The 10,858-nt window shown below is 50.3% G+C and overlaps 1 protein-coding gene across 1 annotated transcript in view; it reads right to left on the reverse strand.

Moving 5' to 3' along the window:
• Nucleotides 1-6,786: 6,786 nt before the first annotated feature.
• The window catches only part of MEGF6 (multiple EGF-like-domains 6), a 279,570-nt gene continuing 275,498 nt past the window's right edge, over nt 6,787-10,858 (reverse strand). The window contains exons 32-34 of the mRNA XM_015405472.1: nt 9,715-9,765; nt 7,104-7,232; nt 6,787-6,881 (exon numbers count right to left, since the gene is read on the reverse strand). Of these exons, the coding sequence (XP_015260958.1) occupies nt 6,787-6,881; nt 7,104-7,232; nt 9,715-9,765 (275 nt within the window). The remainder of the gene's footprint in view (nt 6,882-7,103; nt 7,233-9,714; nt 9,766-10,858) is intronic.

The following is a 10,858-nucleotide window of genomic DNA, read 5'->3' on the forward strand; positions in this document are numbered from 1 at the left end:
CCGAAAAGAGCACAAAAGGGTCACTGTAGGGATCGTGCTTGCAAAGGCAACGTGGTCCCCCGCCTTCCTTCAGTATTGCAAGGTCAGGTGGAACAAGCAAGTAGATGCGTCGCCATTTCCAGAAAACACACCCTAGGAAAGTATGCTCTTCAAATTATGTTCAGTCTTGTCCTGCCACTCGTCAGGCAGGACAAGACCGCTCCATGCCATTTCGGACTTCCTGCTCCGTACCAGGCCTGTAGCCAGGAATTTCTAAGTCAGGGGGCATTTAAATTCCATATGCTATTTCTCGGGGAGAGAGGGGGATCTGAATTGCCAGAATGAAAGCAGCTCCCCCACACATTTTTGTGACACTGGCTAATTCAATGAAATGTAATTTAATTAACTTGATCAGTGTGGCACAGGGGAGAGGCAAGGAGAAGCAGCAGCCACAGCAGCACAAGGGAGTTCATGGTCGCCGCTGCATCTTACCAGAGAGTCAGGGGGTCTGGGATGAAAGGAAGTCGGGGGGGGCTGTGGTAAGAAGTTGGGGCCAGGCCTCAAAATGCCCCACTGGGAGCTATGGGCCTCCTCCATACCATTTCAGACTCCAGGGCAGGGTTTTAATGTTCCTACATTTTAAGAGGAAACCTTTGCTCATGCTCTGATTTCTTCAAGTCCAACCTTTGAAACAGGTCTGAAGCAGTGTTCCCTCTAAGCTGAGTTAGTGTGAGCCAGCTCACAGTTTTTTTAGCCTCTAGCTCACACACTTTTGTCTTAGCTCAGGAAGGAGGGCTTCAGAGCAAACTAATTCATGCAACAGCCAAATCGCTCGCTCCCAACTTTAATGCCAGTGGCTCACAAAGTAGAATTTTTTCTCACAAGATTACACAGCCAAGAGGGAGCATTGGTCTGAAGCAGGGGTCGTTTCATAGAAAAAGAGCTAGGGGAGCTCATTAGCATAACTCATTAGCATATGCCACACCCCCTGACATCAGGGGCCCGGCGGTGGACCTGCAAGGCCGGCGGGAGTGCGAGGAAGCCCCGCCAAGGCTCTCCCTGGCCCCAGGCAGGCAGGGGTGGGGAGAGGCAGGGAGGAAGCAACTTACCCTCCCTCTTCTCCTGCCTCCTCCTGGCTGAATGAGGCCCGGAAGCGGGGTGGCCGGAAGCAGGTGGCGGGGCTTCATCATGTGCCCCGCCCCCTGTACCTCACCTGGGGGGACTGCGTTCCCCCCCGAATCGACCTCTGGTCTGAAGTCAGAAGTGATAGAAGAAGAACCTGTGCCATATTTCTCGGGGAGGAGGGGGATTTGAATTGCCAGAATGAAAGCAGCTCCCCCACCCATTTTTGTGACACCCCCCCCCCATTAAATCACAGGCGGCATGACAGCTAGCTTAATTTTTTAATTCGTATTACTGCAAAGAGAGATGCCCCACTCACGTGGTTCCACCTGTTGCCTTGTGCTGGTCAGGAGCTGAGGTGGTCCTCCTAGGAAAAGAGAGAGATTAAAGTTCAATCAATCAATTTATCAATCAGTTTATTTCTACAGTCCTTAGACCAGTTCTCAAACCATTGATTGTCCCTGCAGCTCTCAAACTTGGGGGTGGGTGATCTACACTCTGTGTTTCATCCTCATTTCCTCTTCAAGGAAACCCTCGGAATTATACAAATTCAGAGAAAGACTAAATTTCTTAGCAGAAGCTAAAGTACCCTTAAAAGGTAAAGGTTCCCTTGCTCAAAAGCCAGTCGAATCCGACTCTAGGGTTGCGGTGCTCATCTCCGTTTCCAAGCCAAAGAGCCAGCGCTGTCCGAAGACGTTTCTGTGGTCATGTGGCCAGCATGACTAAACACCAAGGCGCACGGAACTCTGTTACCTTCCCACCAAAGTGGTACCTATTTATCTACTTGCAATTTCTTGCTTTCAAACTGCTAGGTTGGCAGGAGCTGGAACTAGAGACGGGAAGCTCACTCCATCATGCGACACCCGGGTCTCGAACTGCTGAACTACTGACCTCCCACAGCCTGCAGTTCAGCGTCTTAACCACTTGAGCCACCGCAGCTCCTCAAAGTACCCTTACTGAACTACAATTCCCAAAATCCTTTGGGGGGGGGGGAAGCCATGACATTTACATCTAATTGTAGGGTTGTGAGGCAGAGACTAGAGGCAGGACTGGTACAGAGCCACATTTGGATTGCAAAATGCTGTTGGGACCAGCGTTCCCTCTATGCTGAGTTAGTGTGAGCTAGCTCCATTTTTTAGCCTCCGGGTCACAGATTTTTGTCTTAGCTCAGGAAGGATGGCCCCAGAGCAAACTCATTTATGCAGTCGCCAAATCACCTGCTCACAGCTTTAATGCCAGTAGCTCACAAAGTAGAATTTTTGCTCACAGGACTCCACAGCTTAGAGGGAGCCTTGGTTGGGATTGTCCTATTTCCCACCTGTGCCCAGCACCCAGCACTTAGCAAAACAGCACGTCAGTGAGAACAACTGAGGTGTTAATTTTCTGTTTTGACACGGAAGGGGGGACAACTCTACCTAAACAAGGTTCCCAGCCTCTAGAATTACAGCTGATCTCTAGACTACGGAGATCAGTTTCCCGGAGGAAATACCAGCTTTGGAGGGTGGATGTTATGGGCTCACATCCCCGTTCAGCTTCCCTCCCAAACTCTGCCCTCTCACGTGCTACGAGGCATTTCCCAAGGTAGAACTGGCAACCCGATGCCTCAACTGTTGTGAATGAGGCGGTGAGCTCCAATAAGCAGAACATTTCCACTGGCAGCCAACGCAGCCCGCTTACCTTCCCGACACCTGGCTCCTATGTATCCATTAAGGCAAACGCATCGTCCATTTCGGGGGTTGCAATAAGCATTGGTCATGGGGCACTCGCAGGACAGAGCGCAATCCGGGCCAAATTTCTGCAGTGGGCAATCTGGGTCAATGAAGAGTACATATAAAGGGGAGTCAGTTAGGTTCTTAAAAAGCAGGGGTCATTTCCTGCAGGAGCGCACAGGAGCGGAGCTCCGGCAGTAAAGAGCCCAGGGGGCGGGCACATGCAACAAGCCCCACACCCTGCTCCCAGCAGCCCTCAGTCAGAGCAAGAAGCAGCCAGGTAAGTTGCAGAGCCACCCACTCCGGACCCCGGTCCAAAACAGTCCAATGGCACCTTTAAGACCAAGTTTTATTCAGGTACAAGCTCTCCCTCCTTTGCCAGGACAGATCTGCACATCCCCCCCCCCAATAGCTAGCAATCGAAAACAGTCCAGTGGAGCCTGAGCGGTGGGTGTTGCCTTCTGACACACTTCCGGTGAGGTCAGGGGGTGTGGCATATGCAAATAAGTTATGCTAATGAGTTATGCTAATGAGCTTCTGCACCTCTTTTTCTAGGAAATGACCCCTGTTAAAAAGCAAATTGGCACCAGCAATGTCCCTGTGTATGTGTATATATATATATATGTATATATGTGTATGTGTGTGTGCTCTTAGAAAACTAGCTCATCAAGGAGAAAGGGTCAAGTCAGCATATGAGGGAGACCTATTTTTCTAGTCCGCATGCAATATGAGAGGGTGGGGAATCACGCAATCTCCAGTGACTATTCAATCAGTCTCAACCCTGAAAGGGAGAGGAGGAAGAATGCATGTTTTGTATAAGGAGGGAATGCCTCTTCCAAGGAGATACCTACTACTCAGGGCTTTGAAAGCCCTTGCACAAAAATAATTCATAATTAAAAAAAAATCCACTGCTTGTTTTAGTGAGTGCCACTTTTTAACTGAAAAATTTGCAACTAAATAATAAGGAAGTACATAAATAAAGAGGAAGGTGCACTAGGTGGAGCTCTCCTGTCCGTCACCATAGGCTGCTGAAGCAGGGCCGCTGGGACTCCTGGACTTTTTGCCCAGGCCCTGAGTGTAAATAAGGTAAGCCAGGACAGGGTTCCGTGAGACCACCATATAATAAACAGCTTCCACTTTGCAGCAACGGCCAGCTAGAAGTTAGGTCAGCAGGCCAGTTTTCTGTGTCTGGAGAGTACTGCAGTTACTGGCGGTAGCACCATGGGAAAAGTGTCGCTCTGCCACTAGACTGTCCGTTCCCGCTGGAGGCCTTTGGGGCCAGCAACCGCCCAACTGCCTTTGCTAACGGTGATGCCCTCATTGAGTTAAAAATGGAAGTCAGCCTCATTCACAGTTCTCGGAACATGTTCCTGTGGTTAACTAAGAACTGACAGAAAAGCAGAAAACGGTGCCTCCAGGATCAGGCATAGAGGCCAGCGTCCTGTTTCGCAGAGCCAGAGGTCCCAAGCAGGCCTCATTGTTGCCCCTAGCAACTGGTACTCAGAGGTACACTGCCTCTGAACAGAGAGGTTCCATTTAGTACTCACCATCCTCGCTTAACCCGCCTTTTACCGGCAATCTAAGCCAGTAACTGATCAGCTGACTTGTGTGTGACTCCCTCCCTTCTGTCAAGGAGGAAGGCATATCACAGGCCCATAGCCAGGATTATTTGTGGGGGGGGCATTTAAATGTTTAAGGGGGGCAGTTAAATTACAGTTCATTAACCTGAATGTCTGTCCTTAAAGGGGGAGGCTCCAAGCCTGTTTGTAGCCCTTCCTTTCAAGGCTATTTGTGGGGCAGGGCTTTTCAAATTAGGGGGCGGGCCCCCGAAATGCCCCACTGCAGCTATGGGCCTGGCATATCCATCCAAGGCTAGCAAATCCATCCGAAGGAAAGGGGGCCATTTGAGAGGCGCTTCCCCTCCTCCCAGTCCTTGGCAAATAACCCCTCGACACTCTCACCCACGTCACACTTGCTGCCGGTCTTCCCTGGAGGGCACATGCAGCGCCCGGTGGCTGGGTCACACGGCGTGCCATCTCCGCAGTTGCACCGATGCCGGCACTTTTCTCCAAATTTCCCTTCCTCACAGCCTGTGCCCAACAACGAGAGAAGTGTCAGTACAATGGCCTGCTGAATAGGAAAACGGAGCTTGTCCTCAGTCCAAGGCACCCCACGGCCATACACACCACCAGTTCCACCTAGGGAGTGCTAACCACCAGCCTTTGAAGAAGGCCAAGCTGAAAGAAGCCGGTTTACCCACATGCCTCTTAATTCTGTAATGTTCATTATTGCACTCATGCAACCTCCTCACACTCCAGAACAAAGAAACGAAGCCAGCCAACGGGGAGATTGTTTGGCCAAGTCAAGTATCTCTGGCCTGCTGCTTGTCTGAATGGAAGTAATCCCATCTGGCCCCAAAGAACTGAAAAGTTTAGTGCAGAGATCCTGACCACTGGCTTCAGGCCTTAATCTAGGCTCAGCCAACCCCCTCCAGAGGCCATTCCATGCAGTGTTCCCTCTAAGCTGAGTTTAGTGTGAGCTAGCTCACAGTTTTTTAGCCTCTGGCTCACACATTTTTGCCTTCGCTCAGGAAGGATGTGGCTCCAGAGCAAACATATTTATGCAGTATCCAGAGCGCTCAATCACAACTTTAATGCCAGTAGCTCACAAAGTGGATTTTTTGCTTAGAAGACTCCACAGCTTAGAGGGAACATTGATTCCATGCTACCCAACTGAGACTTGAATACCCGACGCAGGGGCCTTGTTCGGCATGAGGCTTGCTGAACATTCGGCGAATGCCCGAACGAGCAAGTCATGTTCCAAACAGAGACAACCAAGCTCAGAACGCTGATGGACAGCATTTCCTTCTGTGCGGTTTCATATCAGGGTTTCATTCTGGATGTGCTTGTCTGGTTGTTTGTGGTTTAAGAACCCGTGTCTTGGGCTTAGGTGCCGACACTGCAAAGGCCTTGTCCCTTGTCCGTGGTAAACTTCCCCCAACACACATTACATCAAGCACACAAAAAGCAGGGATAGGAATTGCATGCAGACTTTCTCTTTCTTGTTATTCTTGAAACCACCTTTATTTGTGCTAATTCAGCTCAAGATGGGGGGCCAGAGGGCTAAGATTACATCTGATAAGTTTAATGTACAACAGGGTAAATTTCAGATGAATATTGAGATAAACATCCTAATGGCGAAGGTGGTTAGACAACAGAACCAGCTACCTCAGGGAAACACTTGCTGGAGGCTTTTCGAGCACATCTTTTGGGGATGGTCTAACTTTGGATTTCCTGCCTTAAGCAAGGGGTTGGAATGGATGGCCTCTAAGGCCCCAGTTCTAGGACTCTATGATTTGCCTCCGTTTGATTTCTAAAAGGATCTAGGGAAGGAGGCAAGGATACGCACCTGTCTGACACTGGTCGCCATAGAAGCCAGGAGGACAAACACATTCCCCCGTCACCGGATCGCACGTGGCTCCATTCTTACAATCGCACACCCCCTGACAGCCAGCTCCATGGACACAGTAATCTCTAGTGTTGTGTCATTCAATAGAATTTGACATTTTATTTTATTAGGAAGGTGATGTTTACCCTGCAACCAAGTATTTAACCATTTTTTTCCCTAGCAGATGCATGCAACGAACAGTCTAACAGTATGTGATCAATTGAATCAAGAGAGGTAGAGCCGCAGTCACATCTCCGTTCGTGCTTAGGAATATTTTGAAACCTACCATACAGTATTTTTGATGGAAAGGCATTTACTCGTGCAAGGGAGAAAGCTCTTCGATGGCTAGGGCTATCAGGATTATACAAATACTGGGGAATACACCCCACAACATTCTTAAGATTTAATGTAGCTGAAGAGCAGACAGGGGGATGAAAGGGATACCATCTAGTCCAACACAATTCTCTGGTGTGCCATCAAACACCTTCAGCCCCCACTGAGGCCATTCAGCAGCCACTCATGCCTGCGCTTATGAAACGAAGCCTAAGAAATGAGGCACTCCGACATGAAATCGTCCATTCTTCTTTGGCCATTTGTCCAGCCGAGCTACATCGACCTGAGCAACTGATGAGGGGGTGGGACAGACGTCCAGGGAACCGTCACCCTATTCGTTCCCAGCACTGGTGGTGTGGGAGGGGCCCAGCCGGTAGTGGTGCAACAAGCTACCACGGCTGTACCTTGCTTGGGGCAACAAAACACCTTCAGCTGCCTGCATGCCAATGGGTGGCTACTGGGCCCGCACTGTATTTCTGGACAAACGACAACAAGCATGTTACTGGGGCTTACCGTGTTCACACAAGGTCCCGTAGTGGCCTTTGTCACAGTGGCACGCGCCTGTCGCCGGATCACAGGTCATGTTGTTTTGGCAGGGGCAGTTCAGCTGGCAGTCGGCCCCGTACTTCCCTGGCGGGCATCCTGTAGGGAAGACAATTTCTCAGATTACTGCCAACGTGACGACCATAAAGGGGTGCTCTCCTTCAAGCTGAGCAGGCAAAACTGGGGATTGAGATACGGACTTCTTAACCGGCTGGCTTCCGAGTTTTCCCTGCTGATTCAAAATCTGACTGTCTTTCCTTGACATCCGTCCTTCACTGGAAACTCCCCGACATCTAACTGAATCACCTCTACCTCTTCTCTGGCTGACAATAAATTCAGTGGACATAAAAGAAAGGTACTTTCAAGTTCCCTGATCGTAGAGGTTAAGAGAAAAAAAAAAGTTTGTAGTGCGATAAAGATTAGCAGAAGTAAAGGTAGCAGCCTGAATTGTCCTTGAGCTTGTTGGAGCTCAGAAGATGAGCCGTGGTTAGTACTTGGATGGGAGACCACCAACGAATACTGGGGCTGTTCTGTAGAGGCGGACAATGGCAAACCACCGCTGCTCATATCTTGCCTCGGGAATCCCACCAGGAGTCGCCAACAGGTTGGTTGCGACTCGACGGCACTTAATTATTATTAAAGATCAACTGATTTATTTGTGATGTTAGCTTTAATGAACAAGAAGCCGGTTTGTCAGATGCACACTATGCTGGCAGGGATAGACGCAGGGAAAGGAATGATACAGAGCGGAGCCGCGATGTCATGAGAAGCAGGGTAGCCTCTGATATTACTATGCAAAGCTGCTCCTCTCCGCCCACAGTTCGGAGCCTCCCCTCGGCACGGGCAACTGGGCAGGGCTTTCTCTTGAGGCAGAAGCGGCCGGCCACTCTCTGCCATCAGGTGTGGAAACCCAATCAAAAATTAAATAGTTCAAAAGCGGAATACGTCAAGAGCATGCCTCCTACTGTCACTGAGCACTCTACACTCTGTCAAGTAGATGGTGCTCCCTTCCGCGCCCCCCCCCCCCGGCCATGATGATACTTGGTCCTTGATGGCTAGCTCATTTGCCCCGTGCTCCATACAAAGCACAAGGAGCAATTTCAGCATCTGTAACTGGGTGATAACGCAGACTTCCTTCTTTACTAAGCTAACTTAACTTGATTCAAACCGAGCTGAATACTACCAAGTTTTCATCTAGGCTTGAAGATAATGATTCACTTGTGCAGTACCGCCGTCCAGTTGGCTTCACGATGCTTGGAAGCAGGGGTCATTTCGTAGAAAAAGAGGTGCCGGAGCTCATTAGCATAACTCCTTAGCATAACTTATTTGCATATGCCACACCCCCTGACCTCACCGGAAGGCAACACCCACCGCTCAGGCTCCACTGGACTGTTTTGGATTGCTAGGTATTGGGGGGCGGGGGAAACGTGCAGATCTGTCCTGGCAGAGGAGGGCGAGCTTGTACCTGAATAAAACTTGGTCTTAAAGGTGCCACTGGACTGGGGGGCCGGGGGGGCTCTGCAACTTACCTGGATGCTTCTTGCTCTGACTGAGGGCTGCTGGGAGTAGAGGGTGGGGCTTGCTGCATGTGCCCACCCCCTGAGCTCTTTACTGCCGGAGCTCCGCTCCTGTGCGCTCCTGCAGGAAATTACCCCTGCTTGGAAGACTGGGATTGCCAATTCCTGCCACTGTCATGAGACACTAAGCTTAACATGTATACATTTGAGCACTGCATAGAAATGCAGATTGGACCTCTTTCATTTCTGCCCTTTGCTTTTCAGTCCCACCGTTTGCTATTAATTTTCCCCCCCATACCCATATGTACACATCTGCCAAGGGTAACGTTTAATGGATCTGAAGCAGGCTCTGGGTCAATCTAGAGTCTAGCTAAAGCCACCATAAATCTGTTAGTCTTCAAGGTGCTCCAAGATTCTTTCCGCAGGCCAATAATGGTACCCCATCTGGAAATGATCACCACGAGATGCTGCTCTCTCCATGCCTGGCTAGTCAATCAAGTCCAGCTCAGTTAAAAAGCCTTTCTCCTTGAAATGCACAGGAAATGCATGAACATTCAAAGATGCAATCCCCCAACAGCCATGGGACAGGCCAAGAGCAGCTCTACTGTGTGTGAATTTGAACATTCTGCCCTGGGCATGGCAGTGCCCCCCCACCCACCTCGGGCTGACGAGTGCCTGCGCTGGGACAAAGACAGAAGGACTAGGAGCATGCTTGTTTGCTGGGAAGAGGAGGAGGAGGAAATTGGATTTATACCCCACCCTTCACTACCAGAAAGAGTCTCAGAGCAGCTTCCAATCTCCTTTCCCTTCCCCTCCCCACAACAGACACCCTGTGAGGCAGGTGGGGCTGAGGGAGCTCTTTCAAGGACTGCTTGTGAGAGAACAGCTCTGAAAGAACTTGTGACTTACCCAAGGTCACACCAGCAGCTGCACGCTCTACTAACCACTACACCAAACACCAAAAGGAGCCACAAAAGAAGAGTTACCCAGTTCACAGAATCTCCCCGTCCACCCAAGTCCGCATAGGCAGGAGCCATTCATTGCTAGGCAGATTCCCCCATTACGGCAGCCGCACGTCTGCCGACAGCCTGCCCCGTACTGATTCTTCTGACAACCTGGGAGAGAAGAGAATGAGGCAGACAGACTAAGGGCAAGCAGGGTTTGTACAACACCTAACTGGTTACAACAGCAGTGTCCGGGCCACAAAAAAGTCTTAATCCAAACGTGTGCACAATCATATGAAAATGGGCCTTTTTGGTGATGTTAGTACACACAAGGGAACATGCGCATTGGGGAAACACTGCACAAAAATGGTTGTGATGCAGTTATACATAGGGTCATCTCCTTCTCCCTCCCTCCCTCTCTCTCGCAATATTCTTTCAAAGTGTACATCACACATCCCCAGGAGGGAAGGTGGTATAGCTCAGTCTCACCAGATCTCAGAAGCTAAGCGGGGTCAGTACTTGGATGGAAGAATACCAAGGAAGACTCTGCAGAGGAAGGCAATGGCCAACCACCTCTGCTTCTCACTTGCCCTGAAAGCCCCTTGCTGGGGTTGGTACTTGGAAGGGAGACCTCCAAGGAAGGCTCTGCAGAGGAAGGCAATGGCCAACCACCTCTGCTTCTCACTTGCCCTGAAAGTACCTTGCTGGGGTTGGTACTTGGAAGGGAGACCTCCAAGGAAGACTCTGCAGAGGAAGGCAATGGCCAACCACCTCTGCTTCTCACTTGCCTTGAAAGCCCCTTGCTGGGGTTGGCACTTGGAAGGGAGACCTCCAAGGAAGACTCTGCAGAGGAAGGCAATGGCCAACCACCTCTGCTTCTCACTTGCCTTGGAAGACCCTGGTTGGGGTCACCACATCAGTTCCAAATCGACAGCACTGGCGTACATCACGCATCAGTAACATAGAAAGGAAGAGACCACAACTGTGATTTGTAGGGTTCTGAGAAGCGGAGGATGGTGCACACTGCCCCCTTCCCACCCCCCACTGATCCTCACAACCAGTGTTCCCTCTAAGCTGCGTTAGTGTGAGCTACCTCACAGTGTTTTAGCCTCCAGCTCACACATTTTTGTCTTAGCTCAGGAAGGAGGGCTCCAGAGCAAACTGATTCATGCAGTAGCCAAATTGCTCGCTCACAACTTTAATGCCAGTAGCCCACAAAGTAGAATTTCTGCTCACAAGACTCCACAGCTTAGAGGGAGCCTTG

The sequence above is a fragment of the Gekko japonicus genome, unplaced genomic scaffold (genome assembly GCF_001447785.1).
Source record: "Gekko japonicus isolate JY-2015 unplaced genomic scaffold, Gekko_japonicus_V1.1 scaffold1889, whole genome shotgun sequence".
Lineage (NCBI taxonomy): Eukaryota > Metazoa > Chordata > Lepidosauria > Squamata > Gekkonidae > Gekko > Gekko japonicus.